This window comes from Myotis lucifugus, unplaced genomic scaffold (genome assembly GCF_000147115.1).
Source record: "Myotis lucifugus unplaced genomic scaffold, Myoluc2.0 scaffold_568, whole genome shotgun sequence".
Lineage (NCBI taxonomy): Eukaryota > Metazoa > Chordata > Mammalia > Chiroptera > Vespertilionidae > Myotis > Myotis lucifugus.
In genome coordinates this window covers 176804-204316 of record NW_005871616.1, presented here as the reverse complement: position 1 = coordinate 204316, position 27513 = coordinate 176804, and the positions used below count along the sequence as shown (strand labels likewise).

The 27513-nt window shown below is 43.3% G+C and overlaps 1 protein-coding gene across 1 annotated transcript; it reads right to left on the bottom strand.

Moving 5' to 3' along the window:
• Positions 1–10654: 10654 nt before the first annotated feature.
• Positions 10655–18560, bottom strand: LOC102423734 (SLA class II histocompatibility antigen, DQ haplotype D alpha chain-like). The gene is made up of 5 exons (XM_006104429.3): positions 18426–18560; positions 13656–13904; positions 12929–13210; positions 12149–12310; positions 10655–11169 (listed from the first exon to the last, which is right to left on the bottom strand). Exons 1-4 carry the CDS (start codon positions 18505–18507, stop codon positions 12156–12158), a joined length of 768 nt encoding a protein of 255 aa, XP_006104491.1. The 5' UTR covers positions 18508–18560; the 3' UTR covers positions 10655–11169; positions 12149–12155.
• Positions 18561–27513: the final 8953 nt, after the last annotated feature.

Here is a 27513-nt window from a genome sequence, read left to right as displayed (position 1 = left end):
TCCCCCCCACACATATATCACACATCCACACACTCCCTATCGCTCCCCCACTCACACTCTCGCCCTCACTGCCATCTGCTGGCTGCCATCTTGATTCACCCCTGCCTTCAAGCAGGACTTTAGAAGTTGGGCTGTTAAGCATTCACAAAAGTCCTAAACCTAACTTCCAGGGAGTTCTGAAGCTGCAAGAGCCTTTCAGAGTGGGCTCAAAGCAGGATGGGGTTCAGGGCCTTGCTAGCCTCACACTGGGCTGGCACTGGAAAAGTTCTCCCTGGGAAGTGGGGTGATATGGGTGAGCAGTCCACCTCACCTAAGGCATTTCCAGAAGAGGGCTTACAGCTGAGGCTGTCAGCAGAAAAATTCCCAACAGCTGAGGGAATAAATTCTTCAGTCCCAAATGGAGGAGTATAGGTGGATTAGAACAGCTCCCCCTACAGGTGCGCTCTTCTAGTCACTGGGAATACATATATTTCCAGGTGGAAGAAAACAAGCAAACAGATTTTAAAAATTCATCACCTCCTAACTTTCATTAACTCAGCTGATTCAACCTTTTTATTTATAAACTTTCCTCCTTCAATTAAGCATTTCATTATAATCAGGAAGGGAAAGATTATGTTGCAGTAGGGTCTTAGTTTTATCAACCTGCATTAAAAATTAAATCTCAGTGGCTTAATTCAATAAAAGCCACTTCATAGCCCTTCAAAGGTCTCATGTTATGGAGTTTCCATCTTGTACACCATCACCTCAACAACAGCTTCCAGAAGAAGACAAAGCAGACACAGCTAAAACCCACTTTCAAGTTCCACTGGCTGGTACTAGTCATATGGTCCAAGCCTAACCCTGGGTTAGTCTGGGAAATGTGCAGAAGCTTATAGAATTTGAGTAAGCACCACTGATATGATTGAAGGTAAGGTCAAATGCTCATGAGTAGTAGGTTGTTCTCTAGTATACCCATAGACTAATCTCTAAGGTATATGTTTACTAAGACTCAGGTTTTCTGTTGTCAAACTTGTTTATATAAGATGTGCTTTATCAATTAAAGATTATATTATGCAATGAAATCTGGGTGCAAAAAATACTTGTTTTTATGAAGCTGTCACTGGAAGGGAAGAAGACTCTGACCTTCTCATTGACAAGAATCTCCCAGCGTGGGGCCAGTGTAGCAGTGTGGAACCATAAGAATGCCCTAGCATATACTCTAGCACTTACCTTCTAATAGGGCTTATGTTTCAACTAGAAAAGTCTAATTTCAATGTCTCTCTCAACTCTGGGTCTGTTTAAGTATCCAGCCCTGCCTCTCAACTTTGCAGGGTCAAGAGCAAAGAGCTACACATACAGAGCAAGGGTTTCCCGGACACCCACACAAGTCTTGCTGCCAGTGGAAATGAAATCTTTGTGGTTTCGCAAAAAAAGCAGTGCAGGACCACGCATGGGAGGATGAGGTATGGTGGTGAGGTTTATTGAAGCTGGACTCTCCCGAATTTAGCTCCGCTCTGCTGTGGAGGAAGTCCAGCCTTGTCTTCATCAAGCCCAGAACAAAGGCCAAGGTCCAGAGATTCTGCGCCATTGGTTCAGTCCATTTCAAAGCTTAGTCCAGTTCAACCTTTGTCCCTGTTGAGCTAGCACAGTCCCTCTTCCCTGCTGGTCTCTGGCCTTATTGTATCCAGGCTGGTGTTTGGAGCCCACAATGCTGTGGGGCCCCAGGCAGCTGCTAGGCCTGCATGGCTGTATGAAGAGAGAACTCAAGAACTAACAGGAAAAACACATGTCACACACACACACACACACACACACACACACACACACACGCATGCTCACACACGGGGGATGGAAGGGGGAGAGATAAAAAGAGGTGTTTTTTTTTTGGTAAAAAACTTTCTTTTATCACAACTTGTAATATTTTTGTGAAATTCTAATACCAAACAATAGGGAAACAAATTTATACATAAAATACAAGTTTAAAAACATAAAATATTATGTACATTACATAATATAATGGAAAATTCTTATAAAATAATATTAAACAGAAAAGCAGAAAACCAAATTATCCAAATATCTGAGGATAAAGCTTGGAAAGGAAGTCACAAAACACAAAACGGTGGGTTGAGTTAGATTGATAGTATTATGGTTACTTTAAAAAAATTAAAATTGTTGAAAATATTTTTACATATTTAAAAATGAGAGAAATGGCACCATATTGCCAATATTTAATGTTATTTTTATTTATTTATTTTTTAAATATATTTTATTGATTTTTTACAGAGAAGAAGGGAGAGGGATAGAGAGGTAGAACCATCAATGAGAGAGAAACACTGATCAGCTGCCTCCTGCACGCCCCCCACTGGAGATGTGCCCGCAACCAAGGCACTTGCCCTTGATCGAAATCGAACCTGGGACCCTTCAGTCCGCAGGCCGATGCTCTATCCAGTGAGCCAACCCAGTTAGGGCTATTTTTTTAGCTATAAGAAACATATTGTCAATATATGAATTCAGGGTAAGAACTATTATAATAGGGCATGACTAAGAGTATGGTTGGCTCCCTACAAACCTTTTCACTCATGGCATTGAGTATTTAGTAACATCGTCCTGGTGCACATAGAATCCACAGTCTTGTACTATGTGTTTTCTTATCTATATTCTGAAGTCAGTCTACAGGTAATTAGGCATTGTTCATGCTGCTATCTCTGATTCAAAGTGGCAGGTATAGCTATACATATCCAGTTATTTTGCTTACTGAAGATTGTGTCTGTTATCACACCAAAACCTGTACTAACAGAAAGAGGGTTTGTTCTCTGCAACCTTTTTAGGAAGCTAAATCCAACCATCTGTAGTAATGTTTTTGTGTTTTGTTTTCTTTTCTGCTTAGGAAATGATTGTTAACACATGGCAGTGTCAAATGATTTTTATCTTTCATTTAGCAGGAAACAGCATGTCATGTGTTAAGTAGCCTGAAGATTGTTTGCTTTTGAAATTATGAATCACTAAAAATAGTGTTTACTGCCCTTCATCATACTGCCCTGTATTATACCAGAAAATTTCATAAATGTCCCTACATTTATATGTAAAGTAATTTAAATAAAAACTTAGATAATATACTGTTAGTTCAGATTTCAACCCCAAAGTTTGATTAATATACTTGGTTGTATAGTAATCTTGAAAGGAGCCATAGAAAAGCCTACGCTCTTGTTCAGATAAGGGTTTGGAGGACTAACTACATTATTTGCTATAACAATGGAAAAATATCGCATTTTATGAAACATACTCATATGAGATGTCTTCCATTTGGGCGATAAAAATAGCTCTACCTAATGATCTTGGCATTTACACGGTCAGTTTACACTCTGTATAGTTGAATAGACTGAAGGGATTAGACAATGTGAGTTCAAAGTCTCTCTGACCTCACATTGTATGCTTTCGAAATATTTCAAATTGTTTAATAGCAGCGAGTAGCTATTGTAAGATTTTCAGTTTCTGAATATGGATTATGGAAACAAATATTAATCACATGTTCTAATAAGTATGGATGCATTTAAGGCTACAGAATACTTAAACAGGGACTCCTCTAGAAATCTAGGGCATATAATTTAATCTGGGATTAAAAAACTAATTGGCCCATAATTTCCACTTCTGACTTGAGCTCACGAGCATTAGGCATAAGCCTAACATTTGGTTAATATGTTTTTTTCTTTTTTAATATATAGTTCCTCTGTCCACTAGCATCAGGCACAATGATCTAATCATAAAAGTCTTCTCTGAAAAGAAAGTAAATTATCCAGAGAGGCAAAGAGTGACTATTAAGTAACGATTGGTGATAAATGATGATAGTGCATAACAGACATGACAGCCCAAAGTTAAATCATTTAAGGATTAATAATAATAATAATAATAATGTTTAATATTAATGTATTTCTAAGTCTCATTACTTAAAAGCATTGAAATAGCTAAAATGATCTATTTTTAATGAAAATCCACTGTGAAAGTGTTGAGCACATATTTTTCCTTTTTTTTTTTTTTACCTTTATTGTTATTGTTGATACTAGAGGCCTGGTGCACAAAAATTTGTGCACTGCGCGGGGGGCGTCCCTCAGCCTGGCCTGTGCCCTCTCGCAGTCTGGGATCCCTGGGGGGATGTCCATCTGATGGCTTAGGCCCACTCCCCGGGGGATTGGGCCTAAGCTAGCTGTCAGACATCCCTCTGGCAGCCCGACAGCCCTCGGGGGATGTCCACTTGCCAGCAGGGACCAGGCCTAAGCTGCAGTTGGACATCCTTAGCACTGCTGAGGAGGCAGGAGAGGCTCCTGCCATCACTGCTGTGCTGGCAGCTGGCAGCCTGGCTTGTGGCTGAGCAGAGCTCCCCCTGTGAGAGCACACTGACCACCAGGGGCAACTCCTGCATTGAGTGTCTGCCCCCTGGTGGTCAGTGTGTGCCATAGTGACCAGTCATTCCCAGTTGTTCTGCTGTTAGGTCAATTTGCATTTACCCTTTTATTATATGCCTGGTGCATGGGTGGAGGCTGGCTGGTTTGCCCTGAAGGGTGTCCCGGATCAGGGTGGCAGTCCCGTTGGGGTGCCTGGCCAGCCTGGGTGAGGGGCTGCGGGCCATTTTCAGGCTGGCCACACCCCCTTCAGGGTGGGGGGGTCCTGCTGGGGTGCCTGGACAGTCTGGGTGAGGGGCTGATGGCTGTTTGCAGGCTGCCAAACCCTCCAGTGGGGACCCTCAGCCCATGAGGGTGTGGCCAATCTAGGTGAGGGGCTGATGGCTGTTTGCAGGCTGGCCACAGCCCCTTCAGGGTGGGGGTCCCCGCTGGGGTGCCTGGCCAGCCTGGGTGAGGGGCTGATGGCTGTTTGCAGGCTGGCCACAGCCTCAAGCCACCCAAGCTCTCAGTGGAGGCTGGCTGGAAGCAGGTATCTGGGATTTATTTATCTTCTATAATTGAAACTTTGTTGCCTTTAGTGGAGTCCACAGCCGGCCAGGGCAAGTGGGAAGTTTGGCTTCCTCCATTGCCAGGACAACCAAGCCTCCTGCTTGCTCCAGCTCTGTGGCTGCTGGCTGCCATCTTGATTGGGTTAATTTGCATATAGTTGCTCTGATTGGCTGGTGGGCGTGGCTTGGGGCGTAGTGATGGTATGGTCAATTTGCATGTTTCTCTTTTATTAGATTAGATTATTACAGATATCCCCACTCCACACCCCCCCTCCTCTTGCCCAAGTCCACCCAGTACCTGTACTCCCTTCCCTCTGGTCATCACCACAGTTGTCTGTGTCTATGGGTTATGCATATATATTCTTTGACTAAACCCTTCCCTTTCTTTCATCCATTCCTACCTTCCTCCTCCTATCTAATAGCTGTCAGTCTGTTCCATGTATCCATGGCTCTGTTTCTATTTCATTCATCAGTTTATGTTTTTATTAGGTTCTATATATATGTGAGATTATATGGTATTTGTCTTTCTCTGACTGACTTATTTCTCTTAGCATAATACTCCCCAGGTCCATCCATACTGTCACGAAAAGTTTCCTTTTTTTAAAAGCTGAGTAGTATTCCATCGTGTAAATGTACCATGGCTTTTGTTGTTGTTGTTAATCCTCACCCAAGGATATTTTTCCCATTGATTTTTTAGAGAGGGAGAGTGGAAGGAGAGTGGGAGATACATGAGAGATATGTAGGTAGATAGGTAGATAGATCGATAGATAGATAGATAGATAGATAGATAGATAGATAGATAGATAAACATCTATATGAGAGAGGTACATCATCCGTTGCCTCCCTCATGCGCCCCACTCAGGACTGGGGATCGAACCTACAATCCAGCTACATGCCCTTGACTGGGAATCCAACCCATGACCATTCATACATTGGCTGATGCTCTAACCACTGAGAAACACTGGCCAGGCTGTACCACAACTTTTTTATCCACTCATCTACTGATGGTCACTTGGCCTGCTTCCAAATCTTAGCTATTGTAAATAACACTGCTAATGAACATCAGGTGCATATATTCGTTAGGATTGCTGTTTCCGGATTCTTCATATATATTCTCAGAAGTGGGATCCCTGAGGCAAAATGCATTTTTAAATTTTTGAGGTAACTCCACACTGTTTTTTACAGTGGCTGCACCAGTCTGCATTCCCACCATCAGTGTACTAGGGTTCCCTTTTCTCCATATCCTTGCCAGCACCTGCTTATTGATTTATTGATAATAGCCATCCTGGCAGGTGTATAACATAATGATTTGATATTGGTATATATTGTGAAATGGTCACCAAGTAAGTCTAGTTAACATTCATCATCATACATAGCTATAAAAACAATTTTAAGTGGTTGTTTTGTTTGAATATGAATAAAAACAAAGCCTAGCATTTGGTTAATGTGTTTCTTTTTCTTTTTTAATGTATAATTTCTCTTTTCTCTATTTTCCCTTGCAAAATATTTGCTGAAGAAATGGAATTGTTTGTCTATTAGAACTTTCCATATTCTGGATCCGGTTGGTTGCATCCCTGTGATGTCATTTATTATGGGATTTGTGAGTTGGGCACCAAGTATTAACATCTTTTGTCACTTACTATGTGTCAGACTTTGTGTAAAGTGCTTGATTTGTAAAAAAAAAAAATTAATCCTTCAAAATTTCATAATTTACATGTGGTAAGTACTAACTTGACATATTTTATGTGATTTTTTCAATTATGTAGATTTTAAACAGTATGATATTAAATATGAATAGTCATACTTTGTACACACAATCAGAAATAATTCCAGTAACTTAAATAATTATTCAAGAATCACATGATTTAAAGTCACAAAGACTGATTTCCAGCTTCATTTACAGTATTGTGATGTGGTGGTTCCACTTAATTTTTAAGCTGATTAAAAAGTGTGGTCTTATTTTTAAGAATTATTTTAAATTATGCTATTTTAAACTTATATAAAAACTTATGAATGAACCCCTTTAATGAAATGCACCTACCATTAAGTTTGCTTTCCTCAGTACTTCAAAGGAAAGGAGTCTGAGTAGGGCAGATTTGTGTGTTTCTGGGACACTGGTAATAATGCCATTCAATATAATTCTTATATTAAAGTAACACACACACCACCACCTCCAAAATGCTGGGTTCTTACCTTTTGAATCATTGAAATTGATTCAAAATCTTATTACAAAATTTCTCAAGTATATTTGTGTGTTTTTAGCTGACTTACATTTCATATACTAAAATGTTTATTTTATACATTTGAGATCATAATTGCTGATCTTTTAAAAATACACTTTATTTTAGAGAAGTTTTATGGTTCACAATGAAACTGAGTGGAAGATACAGAGATTCCTATACACCCTCTGTTCCCACCATGCACAGCCTCCCCCATTATCTACATCCCCTACCAGGGTGGTGCATTTGTCACAACTGATGAACCTACATTGACACATCATTATATTCAAAGTTCACAGTTGATATTAGGGTTCACCCTTTATGTTTGAACAAATGTATAATGGCATGTACCCACCAGTATAGTGCCATACAGAGTATTTTCACTGCCCTAAACATTTCCTGTGTGCTGTTACTTATATTATCAGGATTATTTCTGGTTCAGAGTCCCTGCATGTACTAATTCCTGGTCTGCATTTTTAATTACTCTCTTACTTCTATCTCACAGGTAGCTTTTCTCCTTGAATCTTCTGTATTTCCTTTCCAAAGTAAACATAATTTTTTAAGTTTTTAAACAAACTTAAAAATCTGTTGTATATAGCTTTCTTGTGTATAGTATACTAGTACTTAACTAAAAATTTGTGGGTTATAAGAAGAGAACGTATTTTTCATTAGAGTAAAACCCAAGGTCAAACATTACAACTTCTTGCCATATCAGTTTTTTTTAGCAACCCCTTCAACAATGAAATGTTACTGATTGCTCTACCCTTTCTACTTTCTCAGCTTAACCCAATCTCAGCCTCTTGTCCCAAGAGGGAAAAAAATCATCTAATTAAGATATGAAAAGATATTCATCCATGGTTCCACATTTGAATCTCCTAAATTATTGAAGGGCTCAGAAAAACAAAAGTGTTTTCTATGTATTTTGATCTATTAAAAGTAAATTAGATAAAGATGTGGTACATATATATAAAATGAAATATTATTCCAGCCATAAAAAGAATGAAATCTTGCCATTTGTGACAACATGGATGGACTAGAGAGTATTATGCTCAATGAAATAAGTCAGACAGAGAAAGACAAATACCATGTGATTCCACTTATTTGTGGAATCTAATGAACAAAGTAAATGAACAAACAATGTGGAAACAAATTCACAGATAAGAACATTTTGACAGTTGCTAGATGGGCAGGGGCTTGGGTAGATGGTTGAAAAAGAGGATGGGATTAAGATGTGCACATTTCCAGTTATAAAACAGTCATGGGATATAAAGGACATAATAGGGAATATACAGTCTATAATCTATATATATAAAAGGCTAATATGCTAAGTGTCCATCTGACTGTCTGACTGGTCGCTATGACACACACTGACCACCAGGGGCAGATGCTCAATGTGACAAAGCAACACTTGGCTTCCCCCAACTGGGACACAGGCCCCCCACCACTCTGGAGTGACACCCACCAAATTGCAGCAGACACTGCCAGGACCCCATGGTGCAAAATGTGGCCCACAGCCCAGCCCAGCCCAGAAACAGTTGCTGTGGGCACCAGGTAATGATGTCACATAGCAATGCCTGGCTTCCTCTCCCTAGCAACTAGCCTCTTTGGAGTTTCTTCAGGCCAGGAACACGACTTGCTTTATAGCCAGGTGCTGATGTCTGTGAAGCATTTTCCCGTGTCTCATCTCATTTGATCCTCACAGAAGTCCTGGAGTAGGTAGATAGGAGACTCAGTGGAATCCTATTCTCTTTTCATTAGCCAGAAAATGGAGATTTAGAAAGCTTAGAAACTTGACCCGACTGAAAAGAAGTAAGAAATGCTGGACCTTGAAAATGACTTCAGGTTTTCTCACGGTGCAGAATATAGTCAAACACTGCTGCAGTTAAATATTTTATCCTTTGTTCTCCCTGCATGATCTACAATAATAATTTATTGCTGTGTTGCTGACAATTACCTGAAAGAGAAGTTGGGGTGCTTCACTGGGCTGGAAAAAGTTTAGCTAAATCAGAAAGCAGGTCTAATTAAGCAAGTTTATCTCTCTCTATATAAAGCTCTCACTGGCACCAACTGCACAAATGTTTTTCCATCTGTCATTGTCGATAGTAAATTTGGTTGACACTTCTATTATAGAGAAAGGGCAAACAGTAATATTAAACTATTCTAATTAATTTCCTTTCAATGTGCATGAATTTGTGCACATTGAAACTAATATAATGTTGTATGCCAACTGTAGTTGAAACATAAAATAAATTATAAAAATAGAGTTATTGTTGATGGATATAACTAGCAGTATTTTCCTATGTATTTGTATACTGTATGCAAAGCACTGCCTACATATCAAGTTATTCAAATTCTGTCAATAACTCTGCAAGGAAAGTATTATTGCCCTCATGTATGAATGAGAAAAAAGGCACAGACTTGTCAGCTGCTTTACCCAGTGCTATAACGTTTAAAATACCGGCTATAACAGGCTGAGTCCTGGATTTGGATTTAGGTTTCTTTGTACTGAACTATGCTGCATCAGTTATTCTTTGACTCCCAGTTACATTTTAAGCTCCCAGAGGCAGATGGCAAGACAAGGGCAGCCTCACCCCTGTGGCTTTTCCATTGTGCCATCCTGGGTGCCATGTGTGGACGCAGTTATGCGGGGCGGAAAGACTGAGGCAACGTGAGGAACACAGTTGCAAAGGGCGGGATGTCGCCAAGCCAGATCACGTATACTCTCAGGAGTGAAGTGTTGGGTGCACCCCAGAGGGCCAGAGCGTCCCTCTGTGGGTCCATCTCCCTGCCAGCATTTCCACTGGGAGACAGCGAATCCAGAGCAGGCCAGCACCCACCACTGCATTATCTCATCCCTGTGCACCAGGGTGCTTTCTTCCTCCCAGGCTCCAGCTCCTTACCCAGGTGCTGTTCTGATGCTCCCAGGTGCACAGGCATTCAGTGAGACTGATTGGGCTTACCTGCCTGGGCACACCAGGAGCCATATTGAGCCCTATCCCTCACATGCCAGGGTGGCACAGGAAAATCCACAGGTTAGCTAGCAGGACACATCCAGGAGGTGAGGCAAGCTACACCTGTATCTTAGGGACCCTGTTTTCTACTCCCTAGGGATCATGGTTTCTACTCCCACCCTTTCCCAGTTGTTACTAACCCTAAGTAAGGACAAAGCACTTGGTCCTCAGATACCTCATTATTGCGTCATTCCGATGCCCTCCTAACTAACTTCCATTTTTCTCCTGCCTAGAGAATTGCTATCTCCTCAAGGGTGTGGAGGGAGAAGAAAGCTTTTACTAGCATTATTTATTCTTCACAAATTTAAAGTTTGGGGAACAAATATTGACTACTGCTATTTTTGTGATTAAAAATTTCTTTCTAGTAACTTATTTCTCTGTCATAACTTTTAACAGCTATATTAAAATGAATACAGATTTATTTATTTGTTTTTGTATTTCTGCTGTAACAAATCTACACAAAGGACAGAAGGTATATAGGACCTTCATTGATGCCTGAATTGGGGGTTGGGTGGGGCAGTGGCCAAAGGTGGGAACACAAGGAAAAGAGAAAAATTAACTTCAGCTAAGATATCAAAATATTATCAGACTATACTTGCTTTCTTCTGTGTTACTGGGCATGAAACCTGATCTGGGAAATGAGATTAAATGGGCCTGAAGCATAAAGGACCATGGTCGTAGTCAGTCCTGAGATAAACGACAGGAAAATTTTCAGTAAAGATCTCATAAAGGGGGTTTATCCTTCCACAGAGATATTAGTTCAGGGCCACTGAGGGATTAGGTAACTGGGTGGATACCCCAGGAATCCCACAATAGGTAACAACTGAGAAAAAATTCAAGAGTTTGGGGGAGAATTCTGAGAGGTATATGAGATCTGAGGGGGCTGCAGCACCTGTAGTCACAGAGAAGAAGTGAGAGGATGAGTGTAGGAAGCGAGAAGTAACGTGAGGAACGTGGCCAGGAAATAGTGCTGCCATCCAGCATGTCCACTCTCTGCTTTTGGATGGCAATGCACCTGCAACAACACAGACATGAGATCTAGTGGCTCCTGTGCTGCCATTATGTTGTTTCCCAATTCTGTTCTTCAACCACACTTGTGTCCTCAGTCTCCTCCCACTTTCCTTCCTTCTGCTTTTTATATCTGAACTAGAGGCCCGGTGCACAAAAATTTGTGCAGTCAGGGGGGAAGGGGGGTCCCTCAGCCCGGCCTGTGCCCTCTTGCAGTCTGGGACCCCTTGGGAGATAACGACCTGCTGGCTTAGGCCTGCTCCTGGGTGGCAGAGGGCAGGCCCAATCCCTAGGTGCAGCCCCTGGTCGGGCTCAGAGCAGGGCTGATTGTGGAGTTGGGGCGCCGCCCCCTGTCATGCACAGAGCAGGGTCGACGCTGATCTGCTGCCAGGAGGTCTCGCGGCTCCGCTGATCCCGGTGCTGGCAGGCATATTACCCTTTTACTATATAGGATAGAGGCCTGGGGGACGGCTGGTTTGCCCTGAAGGGTGTCCTGGATCAGGGTGGGGGTCTCCACTGGGTGCCTGGACAGTCTGGGTGAGGAGCTGAGGGCTGCTTTCAGGCTGGCAATTGACTGAAGCTCCCAACCACTCCTTTTTTTCTTTTTTCTTTTTTTTTTTTATTCTGGGCCAGCTTTAGCTCTGGCTCTAGCTCTGAGGCTTCTGCTGCTATTATCGAAACAATGTATAAATCTAGCTCTGAGAACCCGGCTGGCTGAAAGCTTTTTACTGGGGTTTTATTTAGCTTCTATATTTGCAACATAGTTTCTTAGAGTTGTAGCTCAGAGGCCGGCAAGGCAGGTGGGGAACGTTGGAGTCTGCAGTCACTGGAGCAAGCAAGCCTCATGTTCACTTCCAGCTGCCTGGCTGCCGGCCGCCATCTTGGCTGACAGTTAATTTGCATAAGGATATGCTGTTTAGCCAATAGGAAGGGTAGCGGTTGTACGCTAATTACCATGTTTCTCTTTTATTAGTGTAGATACTTACCTTCCCTTCATAAGGGCCCTTGTTGTCTTGAGATACCACCTGGGCGCAGGCCCTGAATAATGAAGATGGTGCCTGTGATGATGCCCACGAGGCCCATGGCCAGCCCCAGGGCACAGACCACTGTCTCCGTCAGCTCTGACATGGGGGCTGGAATCTCAGGCTCTGTGGGTGTGAGGTTGTGGAGATCAGAATACAGAGAGAGTTGCTGTGCAGGTATATGGGGTTGGTTCTGTAAAGATGTGGGGCATGGGGCTTAGTGAGAGGGTGCAGTCTATCATTAGAAACCCTTAAAGTGTTAGTTTTAGGGCCACGAGTTAGGGGATCATAGGCAGATGTTCAGACTTGACAGAGGAAAGAAGGCACCAAAAGGCATGGGACTCTGCTGGAGGCCAAAGCACAGCAGCATTAGCATGAAAGTGCAAAAAAGACACTGGGAGGCAGAGGGACCTCGATCTCAGCTGGGCTGAATCAGCATAGATTGCTCCTGCTGTGATGGCAATGGCTCCGGGCAATTTCCTGACCTGATCATCTTTACACTGTTTACCAGACTTTACTTTTGATCTGCCTGCACGCATTGCTAAAGGCAAATGTGTAATCAAACTGAATAAAAAGCAGGCAGAACCCAGACTTGTGCTTCCTCTTCTTGCAAAGAGGTTTCCACCTGGCCCCCCAATGCCTTCAAAATCCATATTTCTTATACAGTGTATTCATTGTTTGTCATTGGCCCTCCTGCAAGTTATCCTGAACTGCCGTGCAGGTCGAGGCAGGGCTCATACCCACCCCAGTGCTTCAGGAGGGGCTGGTCCAGCCCCCAGTGCTCCACCTTGCAGTCATAGACATCGTCAGCAGAAGGGAGGAAGGTGAGGTAACTGAACTTGAGGAAGGAATCATCACTCTTGGACAGGAAGCTGGTTTCAGAAACACCCTGTGTGACTGAGTGCCCGTTGCTCAGCCACGAGATGTTGATCACAGGAGGGAAGATGTTGTCCACGGCACAGATGAGGGTGTTGGGCTGGCCCAGCTCCACGGGAGACTTGGGAAACACAGTCACCTCAGGAACCTCTATGGTGAGGAAACAGCACTGGGTTTAGAATTGTGGGCAGCTCTGCCCTGAGGGTCCCTGCATCCTGGAAGGGCCTCCCACCAACGTTTCCCCATTGGAAAGCAGAGATGCTCTTGTTCCCTCTGCTTGTGAGCCGCTGTACACTGCCCGCCCGTCATCCCCACGCCCTTCTCTCTGTGGGCCCCTTGTTAGGGGAGGACGTCTACGGGACCCGTCCTTTAAGGAGTAGAGGATTGCACTATGGGTGCAAGAATCTGTATTTCATGGAAATATGTGATTTGTAAGAAGGGAGAGGATGAGGGCTCAGCAAATTCCATGAGAAGATCTGGGACTCCTTGGAAAGGAGAGCATTTTATAGAGTGAAGGGAATCTATCTGAGGCAAAAAGGGAGTGAGGCCTGGTGAAGGGTAGATTCAGTAAAGAGACAAGATGGTGGACACATACTATTGGGAGCAGCGGTATAGTTGGAGCGTTTAATCAGGAGGTCCAGGTTGTATTTGAATATAGCCATGTTTATCAGTGCAGTCTGAATGTCAAAATATTTAAATTCACTGAACCCAAGCAGCCAGCAGACAGTCTCCTTCTTGTCCAGGTCCACGTAGAACTCCTCGTCTCCATCAAATTCATGGGTGTACTGGCCCGAGGGACCATAGGATTGGTAGACATTTATGCCATAGGCCCCAACGTGGTCAGCTGATGAGTGAGGTGGGAGCAGGGAGGTGCAAAACACAGGAGAGAAAGGATCTCGTTAAACAAAGTGATAAGAAACATAGTGTGCTGCACCTTCTGCACAGCCCTCAGACAATCCCCAGCGCTTGCTCCCTCCCCTGGCTGTCCTGTTAGAATCCAGCTGCCTGTCCTCTCTGATGGTTGCTCCTGTCTCAGGAACAGAATTCCACAGGCCTGTTTACTGCTGTTCTCTGCCCACCTAGCTCAGCGCCTGGCACCTCTTGGGCTTAAGATAAATACTGAAATGGGCGGAACTAGGAATGAATGAACGACCATGGCCTTAGCTTTCTTTTCTTTTTTAAAAAAATATATTTTATTGATTTTTGACAGAGAGGGAGGGAGAGGGATAGGAAGTTAGAAACATCGATGAGAGAGAAACACAGACCAGCTGCCTCCTGCACATCCCCCTCTGGGGATGTGCCCGCAACCAAGGTACATGCCCTTGACTGGAATCTTACCTGGGACCTTTCAGTCCGCAGGCCAATGCTCTATCCACTGAGACAAACCAGTTTGGCAGCCTTAGCTTTCTTTCCAGAGATTCAGTTTACCTCTCTCTGCTTCATAAGTTTTCTCTCTCAATTTCATCATCGGTTAATAACACATTCATTGTGGGTCCTCTCTCCTCAGGACTGGCTCAGAGCAGAACATGTGCTATACAAGGATTCCTTCCTCCTTTTATCTTTTTAACCAAGAAAAGCACACATATTATTTTAAAAGAATTGCCTCTATTTTAGGGAATAAGAAAGAGCATGAGCCCTGCCAGCATGGCTCAGTGGTTGAGCGTCAACCTATGAACCAGGAGGTCATGGTTCGATTTCTGGTCAGGATACATGCCCAGGTTGTGGGCTTGATCCCCAGTAGGGGGAGGGCAGGAGGCAGCTGATCAATGACTCCCTCTCATCATTGCTGTTTCTATTTCTCTCTCCCTCTCCCTTCCTCTCTGAAGTCAATAAAAATATAATTTAAAAAAAGAAAGAGCATCATAAGGGCAGTGACAATATTACAAAACACATAAAAGTAAACATGCTTCTAAGGTCTCTGTTTATGTGTGAGTGTGTGTTTAATCCTCACCTAAGGATATATATATATATATATATATATATATATATATATATATATATATCTATATATATATATATAGTTTAACCCTCACCCAAGGATATTTTTCCATTGATTTTTTTTTTTTTTTTTTTTTTTTTTTTTTTTAGAGAGAGAGTGGAAGAGAGTTGGGAAGACAGAGAGAAATATTGATGTGAGAGAACACATCGATTGGTTGCCTCCTGTACTTGCTCTGACCAGGGCCCTGGCTGGGGAGAAGCCTGCAACTGAGGTCCATGCCCTTTGTTCTGCAGGTTGATGTTCTATCCACTGAGCCAAACTGGCTAGGGCCCTGAGTATATTTTTTATTTTTTATTTATTGAGAGTGGGAGGGAGAAGATGAGGGGGGACAAAGAGAGAGAAACCTCTCAGATTGATTGGTTGCTTCCCACACATGGCTCTGGAGATGAACCTGCAACCAAGGTACCTGCCCTTGACCAGGAATCAAACCTATGACCTTTCCATGTGCAGGCTGATGCTCTAACCACTTAGCAACCAGCCAGGGCTAAGGTCTCTGCTTCTGGAACAGGGTGGTCCTTAGGGGAGAGCACCTGGTTTCCTCTGAAATGAAACTGGAAACTCCATTAGATTTGGATTTCTGCCATTTCCCACCCTCTTCTTTTCTCGAAGGACGTTACTAAGCCTCTCCATTTTCTGACTCAACACTTACCTTGTGGAGGACTCAGGGAAAACTCCGGCCCTTCCCTCGAATGGACAGTGGACTTGTCTGTGACGCCAAAGAAGAAGGCAGCCAGCGCAGCTGACTCCCAGGTGGGCCTGACTGGACAACTTGTCTGAGCCTTTTACCGTTTCCTCTTCCCTTCCTATTTCCTGAGTACCAACAAAGCTTCAGACATTGTGAGGAGTGAGGAGTAACACACGGACCATGCATGGTCTCTGTCAGCAGGGAGTTTAATGAATAAGAGAGTCAGGGGAGTAAGGAGCCAATAGGTGAACAGTGCTGAGTCCTCCAGAAATACCTTACCTGCCCATCAAATCAGATGTCACCCTTTCATGCTCCTTGGTCTTTACAAGGGTCTGTTTTCCTCCCTCAAATTATCTTCCAGGATTTTCTGGACACCTCCAGTTCATTCTTGACGTTTCTGCTTAGTTACCAACTTCTTAGCTAAGTCCTCTCATTAAGCATAATTTTGACCACATTATGATTTCCATCCCCTCCATGCAAATGTCCTCTTTGCAAGTTTATCTAGTCCTCATCCCCACCCAGCATGACCCCCTTGGTTGGCCACTTCCAAGGCCCTCCATCAAAGCCTCCTTGTCCTTGTAACGAATCCTCTTGATTCCATTTCCAACATGAATATATGTGATTATTCTTTTCATCTGCACGTGTCCTGGCTGCACGCTGCTGCTGAGGGACCTCACTGCACCAGCTGGAACTGCTCACTCTCAGTTTCAGCCTCGCTGGGCCCATTGTCCTGAGCAGCAGCTGCCTTGCTCTGGGTACCATGTTGTCCTATTGCTAATCTGAGCTGCCTCTGGGTGCAGACAGCACATGTCTTCATCTGAGTCCCCAGCACTGAGCTCCTGGTGCTCAAACTGTGTAGCAAATGTCAGTGCTATTCTCCAAGACGACAGAGATTTGGGGAAGACTGACAGACACGAAGGTAGCAGCATCCTGTGAAAGTTAGACTCAGTGGTGATGGCTTCATTATGACTCCTGAGCTCTAAGCACTGTTGTTAGGTGGGCCTTTATTTTTACATAAAAATATTAAAAACTTTTATGAAAAACTTTTATTAAAAAATTTTATGACCATATTGGTACAAAGGCAAATATAATCCAGGCTAAATTAAACTAGTTCCTTCTACTCTAAAAGTTCATTTTTTCTTCTAATTTTAGAAGAAAGTAAAACATGTTTATGGGGCCCTATAGGCATTGTGGACCCTTGGCCGTTTGCCTACTGTGGGGGGTACGTCAAGCCAGACCAGGGTACTCTGGAGTGACATTGAGAAAAGGGGACTTGGACGTGCTCTGGAGAAGCAGACAAGACTTTCCTACCAAACCAAGAAAGCTCGGGAGCAGCCATCTATATATTTAAAAGCCTAAGAGACTGTTACAACTGGTGAACTGGTTGCTATGATGAGCACTGACCACCAGGAGGCAGACTCCCAATGCAGGAGCTGCCCCCTGGTGATCAGTGTGCTCCCACAGCCAATCTCTTTTGGTCCCTTCCCCAGGCAGGCCAGCCCTGATTGGCCCTGATTGAGACTGGGCGAGATGGCCCTGAGCAACCCTACCGCTGGCCAGGCTGAGGGACCCCACCTTTACACAAATTTGTGCACTGGGACTCTAGAGGTTAATAACATCATTGAAGATCAGAGTAACCTTTAGTTCATTTCCCTTTGGACTACAGTGCTTGGTTTTTTTACTTTGCTTTTATGAACCTACTCTTCATGCCAATAAAATGACAGAAAGAAGAACTAGGAATAGATCCTGGAAAGAAAGGAGAGTAAAGGAATGATGAAGAGAGGGTGGAAAGGTGAGCAACAGAGGTGGAGTAGCCCAGGGGACCAAACCATGATTGGATGCCCAATCTTCCTTGCAGAGCTTCCTTAGATGTGGTAAAGGACAGGCCTTTTGGGCTGACTGAGACTAATGTAATTTAATTCACCAAGTTTCATCATAAAGTTTTCAATTTTAAAATAAAAGGAAAGATATTCCCTACTTTGTTAAAGAAAAATTATACAGCTATACCTGTAATAGTAGTAATTTTAAAATATCATTGACATTTAATGATCTTCATTACTTGGGAAGCACACCTAAAACCTACTTTATTTGATTTTCTGTAAGGTGACGCATAAGCGGTAACTGAGATTAAATGAAAACCACGTGATAAAATGACTTGTCTGTTTTCCCACTCCCGACCCTTGCCAGTTCTCAGCTTGGAAATGTATGTGAATCTGAGACAAAGCAAAGAACCCTTCTTTATATCTACATAGTACACATAATTCATGAAACTCTTTACCGCAAGGTAAACTACAGGAGAAATATTCATAAAGCTCCAAAAGTTGTTCAGAAAAATTTGGGAGCAATGGCTCATGAATTTTAGTAACAGAACATCCACTTGTGAAAACACCCCTAATCTTTGAGGCAATCACGCATGAATGCCGTAGAGCCTCTGGGCTATATTCATGGATCCAACATTAGAACCAGGATGATGGCCGTGGTGCAGTGTGGAACAGCTCAGGTAGCAGAGACTGGATGGGGACTCTGGTTTCCCAAAGGAGGAAGGACCATAATTGTTGGATCTGCTTAATATTGAGGATGCCTTTGAGGAATCGCTACTGTTTCTATGCAAATCTCTATCTATTTTATCCTCCAATTCTGTTTCCCAGTCCAGTCCCCACGTGGCTCAGCGGAGCACTCACCCACAATGTCTTCACCTCCACAGCGACCCAGCACGGTGGTCAAGGTGAGGGCCCCCCAAATCAGGACTCTATTTTGGGTCATCTTCTTCTCAAGGTGGTCTCAGCAGTTGCTGCTCTGAGTTGTAGAGCGATGGTGAGGACCAAGCTGAGGAAGAAATCTAAAAACACCCAAACCAAACCCTGCAGGTCAGGTTGTAGCCATTCAGAAACCACTCCCTGTGATGACACCTCTGTTGCCAGTTGAAGAGTGTGTACTAGGAGGCCTGGCAGGGACTGGGAAATCCCCAGGTTCTGAGGTTCTGATGCAGCCTCCACTCCAACTGGACCTGAGAGAATTCTCCATGAAAGGAGGGAAGGTAAGAAATCAGAATCTCCTCTCCTGTGTGTGCCTGCTGGTTCTCACAGACCTAAATAACCAGAACATGAGCATTGTCTGAGCCACAAAAACGGCCAAGAGACTTTGTTTGTAGTTGGATTCTGTTACAGCCAAGCACACCTCTCTCCAGGGTAATGTGAATGACTGCTGCTCCTTTTTTATTATTTTTTAATTGATTGATTTGAGAGAGAGAGAGAGGAAGAGAGAGAGAGAATAAGAGAAACATTGATTTGTTGTTCCACGTGTTTATGCTTTCATTGGTTGCTTCTTGTATGTGACCAGAGACTGAACCCGCAACCTTGGCATATCCAGACGAGGCTACCCGGCCAGAGCTGACTGCTGCTTCTCTACTAATTAGAGCTCTAGCTTCAGTATCGCCTTCCTTCCTTCTAGGTAAAATGTATTAAGATGCCCAATTATAGAACTACCCACACCAGCACCCACTTCCTAACAGAATCCAATTAAGAACAAAGTCTCTATTTCTCAAATCCTTCCAAGATCACTCACAGGCCCAAACCCTGAGGTCAATGATCAGTTTTATGTGTCAGCTAGGTTATAGGCCTCAGATAGTCAATCAAACGTTGATATTTTGTAGATGAGACTAAAGCCCACAACCCGTTGACTGAGTGACAGAGGTCATGCTGGATAATGTGATAGAGCCGGTTCCGTCAGCTAAAGAGTCCCAGGCGCAGAGTGAGGCTTCCTTGAGGGAGTGGATTCTGCTCTGGGCTTTGCACTGGGCCAAGAGTTCCAGCTGCCCCTCCTGACAGTGTTCTGCCCTGTGGATCTTGGACTTGCCCAGTTCCCCACAGCTGTGTAAACTAGTCCTGCAGTAACTCTCTGAATAGACATCTCCTCCGGATTCTGCTTCTTTGGTTCCAACACTCTCTTACTGAGATGCCTCACAATTCCCCAAAGTGAGTGTCTCCCTCACTGCGATGACATAACATCAGCTTGTTCACCCACAGGTGTGCTCCCCGTGGCCTTTGGCTGGGGGCATTGACTGCACCCCGTTAGGTTGTTGTGAGGATATACACATACTGCACTTGGAATGAATTCCCAGGACTCCTTAAATATACCTGCCATGCTCTAATACCAGTCCTATTTTATCAGGAGGGCCTTGAAGCAGAGAGGTGAGGTGCCCAGGCTCACACAGCTGGAAGTGGCAGAGATAAAATGTCACAAGGCAAGCCATGAGGCCTTGCTGGGGAGGGGTCTCCTTCTGTGTGGATTCAGAATCCAGTGCACTGAAATAATTAGGATAGATATTTGAACCTATAGGTGGCCTTATCATTTTCTGCGGGGCCTGCTGTTGCAAACCAAGAGCTTCTACTTGAGCCTGGCTGGCATGGCTCAGTGGTTGAGTGCAGACCTATAAACCAGGAGGTCATGGTTAGATTTCCAGTCAGGGCACATGCTGGGGTTACAGGCTCCATCCCCAGTGAGGGGTGTACAGGAGGCAGCCAATCAATGATTCTGTCTCATCATTGATGTTTCTGTCTCTCTCTCTCCCTCTCCCTTCCTCTCTGAAATCAAATAAAAATATATTAACATTATTTAGACACTAGTCAGGTTCGTTATAATTAACATTTATAACAGTCTCTAAAAACCTGTATATTTTCAAATTCTTTAGTTCTGACTTCCAGCTACTTTTCCCTGATACAGTCCTGCTTATGAAGCATTGGAGCTTCTCCAAAGGCCAAGACCTCCACCATCACAGTCATTAAAGATGCTTCCCAACAAGGCAGAGCCCAGAGTGGCAAAGTACAGGAAAGACAGACTTTGTAATCAAATAACCAAGTACTCAGACTGCTTCTGATTTTATCTGTTGTGTCAGCCTGGCAAAATCCTCAAAATACAGGAGCCTTAGGGTTCTTTCCTAGAAACGGGGTGAAAACTCTGATAGTTACTATGATGACATGAAATTATAATATTTACAAATTATAAGGTTGTTCATTGTATTTTTTAAATAATTCTTTGTATGTCTGTGGGGTCGGTTGTTAAGTCACCTCTTTCACATCTGATTTTGTTTATTTGAGTCCTCTCTCTTTGTTTCTTGCAGTTTTTCTTGCTTATTGAGGTAGGACTGCAGGGCTATGAACTTCCCTCTCAGGACTGCTTTCACTGTGTCCCTAGGTTTTGGATTATTGTGTTTTCATTGTCATTTGTTTCCCGGATGCTCCTTTCTTAACGCAATCATTGTTGAATAACATGTCACCTCTTTCACATCTTATTTAGCCTCCAAGCGTTTGATATTTTTTCATTGTTTTTATTGTAGTTGATTTCTAATTTTATGCCATTGTGATCTGAGAAGATGCTTGATATAATTTCAATCTTCTTGAATTTGTAGAGACTTAGCCTGTTTCTTAATATGTGGTCTATCTTTGACAATGTCCCATGTGCACTTGAGAAGAATCCATTGCTTCCGGGTGAAATGTTCTGAACATGTCAATTAGTTCCATCTGATCTAGAGAGTCATTTTGGATTGCTGTTTGTTGATTTTTTTTTTTTGTCTAGAAGATTTATCCAGTGATGTCAATAGGGTATTAAAGTTTCCTACTATGATTGTATTGCTGTCAACTCTTCCTTGATATCTTCAAGAGTATTTTTTTAATGTATTTAAAAATTAAAAGGAAGGTATCTTGCAACTTCTAGGAAATCTCCACCAATGGAGCAAAGAAAAAAAAAAGAGCTGTATTTTTCTGTGAGCACCAAACCAGACTGGGCTGGGGTCTCACACAATTCACTCATACGGTTGCAAAGATAGACAGAAACTTCACTCTTTCATGTACCCAGGCAGATACATGCATTGGTGCTACCCACCCCTGCATTGGGTGCTCCTGCATTGGGTGCATATTTGTTTACCAGAGTTATATCCTCTTGGGGTATCGACCCCTTTAGTATTATGAAGTGGCCTTCCTTATCTCTTGTTATGGCCTTCACTTTGAGGTCTATTTTGTAAGATATAAGTGTTGCTACTTCAGCTTTTTTTTTTTTCCATTTCTGTTTGCCTAAAATTTTTTCCCCATCCCTTCACTTTCAGTCTGTGTGAGTCCTTTGTTCTGAGCTGGGTCTCATGTAGACAGCATATATATGGGTCCTGTTTTCTTATCCATTCGGCTAACCTATGCTTTTTTATTGGAGTATTTAATCCATTTCAGTTTATGGTTATTATTGACTAGAGGCCTGGTGCATGAAATTGGTGCATGGGGGGGGCAGTCCTTTAGCCCTGCTTGCACCCTCTAACAATCTGGGACTGCTGGCTCCTAACTGCTTGCCTTCCGGCCTGATTGATCACCCCTAACCACTCTGCTTGCCTGCCTCATTACCCCTAACTGCTTGGCTGCCTGCCTCATCGCCCCTTACTGCCTCTGTCTGCCTGCCTGATCAGCCCTAACCACTCTGCCTGCCTGCCTGATTGCTCCTAACTGCTCGCCTGCCTGTTCACCCCTAACTGCCTCTGCCTGCCTGTCTCATTGCCCCTCATATTACACTTTTATTATCATAGATAGTTGCCTTGCTCCAAGTTGTAAGAACCTGCCTATCATAGAGATAGAAAAGTTTCATTTTTTTTTTTACTCTTGATTATGGCAATTAACTAACACAGATGGCCACCAAAAAGGTGACTTACCAAAGGGTGTATAGCAAATGGTGCTGTTAAGTCCGCTTCCGTGAAAACATGCATGTCGTGTATTGTATCTGCCTGGGTACATGAAAGAGTGAAGTTTCTGTCTGTCTTTGCAACCATATGAGCGAATTGTGTGAGACCCCAGCCCAGTCTGGTTTGGTGCTCACAGAATAATAGAGCTCCTTTTTTTTTTTTTTTTGCTCCAATGGTGGAGATTTCCTAGAAGTTGCAGGATACCTTCCTTTTAATTTTTCCTTGACACTCTGACTTATGTCTCTCACCTTTGCTTTCCCTCCATCCCCAACCCACAACAGTAACTTGCTCCAGGCTCACTTTGCTCTAGTGTCTAGGACTGTGGCTGGCAAACCACGGCTCACGAGCCACATGCAGCTCTTTGGCCCCTTGAGTGTAGCTCTTCCACAAAACACCACATGTGGGCGTGCATATACAGTGCGAATGAAACTTCGTGGCCCATGTGCAGAAGTCGGTAGTTTGTGGAAGAACTGGTATTTTGTGAAAGAAGCACACTCAAGGGGCCAAAGAGCCGCATGTGGCTTGTGAGCTGCGGTTTGCTGAGCCGCAGTTTTCCAACCACTGGTCTAGGAGATTGCGTAATGTGTCTGCCACCAGAACCATGGTTCTCAGCATTCCTAGTGCTCCCCGTGCTCTCGGCTTCTGCTTTCTGTCCAGGGGTTGCCACCAGAACTACAATTCCCAGCATTCCTGGTGCTCCCCACATTCTAGGCTTCTGCTTCCAGCCTGAGGCCCCTCCCCTCCCCTACCTCTGCAAGGCTGGGGCACGAACACTGGGCTCACATTGCCAGGGCGATGCTGCCAGCATCCCACCCCAGCCACTATGGGCGCCGCCATCTTTGTTGCAGAGTGACAGTTAATTTACATATTACTCTATTAGGTAGGATAGGTACTTGTTTGTTGCATTTTTATTCTGTTTGCTTGTGTTCCTTCTTTCCTTTCTATTTCTTCTTTTCACAATGGTTCCTTTAGCATTTCTTGCATTGCTGGTTTGGTGGTAATAAACTCCCTTAGCCTTATTTTTCTGCTAAGCTCCTGAGTTCACCTTTAATTTTGATTTATAGCCTTGCTGGATAGAGTATTCTTGGATTCAGTCCCTTGCTTTGTATCACTTTGTATACTTCATTCAATTCCCTCTGGACTGATGTGTTTCTATTGAGAAATCATTTGATAATCTAATGGGAGATTCTTGTAGGTAATGTTCTGTCTCTCGCAGCCCTTAAGATTCTCTCTTTGTCATTAATGTTTGCCATTGTAATTACAGTGTGTCTTGGTGCGGGTCTTTTTGAGTTCATCTTGTTTGGCACTCTGTGCTTGTGTGACTTTTTTCTTCCCCAAGTCAGGGAAGTTTTCTATCATTATCTCTTCAAATAGGTTTCCCCCCCGCCCGCCCCCTCTTCTTGACTTCTGGCAACCCTATTATTCAGCTATTGCTTCATTTTATGTTGTCCCAAAGCTCCCTTAATCTCTCCTCCCGCTTTTTAATTCTTTTTTCCAATTGCTGTTCAGATTTGGTGTTTTTCCTACCATGTTTTCTATCTTGCTGACTTTGTTCTCCACTTTTTCTAGTCTACTGTTGAAAATTGCTGAGCAGCCCTGGCACTCTTGGCAGGGAGATGCCCAAAGTCTCTCAGACAATGCACTTGCAGTGCCGTCCTGTGGCCCTTGGATGGGCACACCAGATTGCTCCAGGTTGCCCCAAAAGCATTCTCCTGTGGTCTAGAGTGGGGCATGTGCTGGGTTGATCTGGGTAGCCCCAGAAGGACTCTCCCAGGGGCTGAGGAGGAGTGGGTGCAGGTTGCTTAGGGGTGCACAGTCCTCACTTTCCTGTGGCCCTGAGTGAGAAACGTTCTAGGTTGCTCCAGTCCACCCCCTTCCCCAGGGTGGAGCTGGGGCTGGTTGCTCTGGGTTGCACAAGTGGAGCAAACCTTCAATCTCCTGAAAGGCCTAGTAAGCCACACTTTCAATCACCTGAGATGACTATTCAGGCACACATTCAATCTTCTGGCAAGAGTGCTGAGGCACACCTTCAATTTCCTGACAGGACGGCTGAGGCACACCTTCAATATCCTAAGAGGATGGGTGAGGCACACCTTCAATATCCTAAGAGGATGGGTGAGGCACACTTTTAATCCCCTGAGAGGACTAGTGAGGCAAAAATTCTAAGTAAGAGGACTGATGAGGCACACCTACAATCTGAAAAAAGTGGTGAGACAATCCTTCAGTCTCCTGAGAGGACTGATCAGGCATACATTTAATCTAAGAGAACTGTTGAGGCACAGCTTCAATCTCCTGGCAGGACAGGTGCTCCAAACCTTTAATCTCTTGAGAAGATATCTAAGTGGATTGGTGAGGTACACCTTGAATCTCCTGAGAGGAGAGATGAGGCAAACCTTGAATCTCCTGAGCCAATTGGTGAGGCACACATTCAATCTCCAGAGAAAACTGGTGAGGAGAACCTTCAAACTGAAAGGACTAGTGATGTGCACCTTCAATCCCCTGAGAGGACGGTGAGCCTCACCTTCAATCTCCTGAGGGGACTGGTGAGGGGCACCTTCAGTCTCTGAGGGCCCCTTTGGGTGACTGTTCTCTACCCGATTGATTTTCCCAGATGTGTCTGCCACAGCGACACAGTGACTGATAGAGTCAGCAGGCAAAAGGAGGTAAACATGTACATGGGAATTCTTAAAGAAGAGAAGACAAGCTACGATAATGCTGCAGTTTCATTTTCACTGCATTTATTGTGAAGGTGATGAGGGAGAACTTTTAAGGCCCATGAAGAATTATTGAGCAGTTTTCAATGGGACTCTCAGGAAAGGGTCCTATTGTCACAACAAAATAGAAGATGTGAGAGAGAGAACAAGACAAAGGGCCCTGTTCTAGTTACCATGAGCCACAGAAACTGAGAAAAGGTATCAAGGAAGTTTTATGCAGCATACTCCAATTGCTGTATACTAAGTGTTCTAGAAAAGGCAAATAGAACGAATCTAGAAGACTCTTTCCTGAGCTTAGGGAATACTTTAGTCTTTGGGTGGATAATATTCATGCAATTTAAAGGCATCAAGGAGAATAACGGAAATGTACAAGTAGTTACCTATGTAGTGATGAAATTTTTGACTATAAGATCAAAACCAAAATAAAAGCAAACAATGATAAAACTCACTTTTATGGCTACCAGAAAGGAAGTAAAAAAGCTAGCTCAAGTAGTTCATTATACATAAAAGGACAGGAAGAAGACAGGAAACAGAGTTCATATCTGAAATGTTAGATGCCGGGTAAAAAATGGAAAATAAAGATGGATAACTGAACACAAGAAGCTGGGTGTTGCTGGAAAGGCATGTGGGAGAGAAGGTTTGGGAGTTGGAAGAGAGATAAGGGAAAGGAGAAAATTGCAGCAGAAGCCACGAGCAGTAAGGAGGATGCTAGCAATCCCTGTGTGGATGATGAAAAATTCTAATTGTACACTCTCAAAGAAGTAAATTACGCTTCAAAAAATTTCGGAGTTATATTTTGACCTTTTTTTTTTTTTAATGTACAACTGTGCTAAAGCACATTCCTTCTACTGGAAGTTCAAGATCCCTCTTTGCTGCTCTAAGGGTATTACCTGGGTGACGTTCACCAGCAGGTGGCGACACTGCACTTCTCCTTCTCCCTCCCTCTCATGTCTGGACTGGGAGATGCCAGCATTCCTTCCTAGAGGGTGACAGGCAGCCCATCCAGCTCTTATTTCCCTGACTGTTCCTTCCTTGTTTACAAAATGTGATGCAACCTGACAAGCCGTTAGGGATGTTTGAGAAGCAAAGAAGCATGGAATTGAGCAGATCCTAACGCCTGCTTTTGCCGGGAGTCGAAGGAGCTCGGTCTTTTACATGTTCTAACAGGTAAGAGAGTAATACTACAAACCCGCAGGCTCCAAGCACCTTTAGAGACTGCACTCTGGAGCAGGCCACTGTCCTTCCCATGAGCTTTGGTGGTCCCCTGCCACCATCTAGTGCCTTCTTCATACTTCGGAGTGACATTTTACTCTTTATTTAAAAGTAGAAGAATATATTCATATAGTTTAAAAATTGAATAATTGTATTTTAATAAAACCATAAAAGCTTTTTATGTTTCCCAAATGGGAGCCCTTAACTCCAATGAAACACACACATGTATGATCAAGGAAGTATCCATACATTCCTATTCTATTAGGTCATTTTAACATGAGTGGACTCGGAATTATGTCAAAAAAATTTTTATTTGGGGGGGGGCGAATCTAAGGATAAATGAATTTTGAGGATTAAAATCATACAAAGTTTGTTCACTGACCAAAAGAAAATTAAGTTAGAAATCAATGTAAAAATATATTACTAAATATTTGTAAACTTAAAAACATACTTCTTCTGAATAAAACATGGGTCAGAGGAGAAGAGGACTTAGAAAGCATTTTGAGGTGAATGAAGAAAAACACAATGGATCACAATTTATGCAATGCACCAGAAGCAGGGGTCCAATGGACAATGACAGCACAAATACTTATATTAGAAATGAGGGAAAAAATCTCAAATCAGTGGACTGAGATTCTTCCTTAAGAACCAAGAAAATTTGCCCTAGCTGGTTTGGCTCACTGGATAGAGCGCTGGCCTGCTGAGTGAAGGGTCCCTCCCAGGTTCGATTCTGGTCAAGGGCACTTACCTCAGTTGCAGGCTCAATCCCCAGCCCTGGTCAGGTAACCAATCGATATGTCTCTTTCACATCAATGTTTCTGTCTCTACCTCTCCCTTCCACTCTCTAAAAATCAATGAAAAAATGTCCTCTGGTGAGGGTTAAAAACAACAACAACAACAACAATAACAACAACAAAAAACAATAAAAACCTGGAAAATTGAATAGAAACTTAAGCTCAAATTAAGGAGAAGAAAGAAAATATAGAATAGAAATCAATGATATGAAAATCAGAAAAATAATAGAGGAAACCAATGAAACACAATATAATTCTTTGAGAAGGCCACTCAAATTGACAAACCTCTAGTGAGATTGATCAGGAAGAGAGAAAACACAATTCACAAATA

Bases quoted from the DNA above. Each gene is read 5' to 3' on its own strand.
- LOC102423734 (XM_006104429.3), bottom strand. From the start codon at position 18,507: ATGACCCAAAATAGAGTCCTGATTTGGGGGGCCCTCACCTTGACCACC. The intron at 13,211-13,655 runs GTATGTGTCCAC...TCCTCACCATAG, and splicing joins CTATACCGCTGCTCCCAATA to AGGTTCCTGAGGTGACTGTG. The intron at 12,311-12,928 runs GTGGGTATGAGC...TCACACCCACAG, and splicing joins GCCCCTCCTGAAGCACTGGG to AGCCTGAGATTCCAGCCCCC.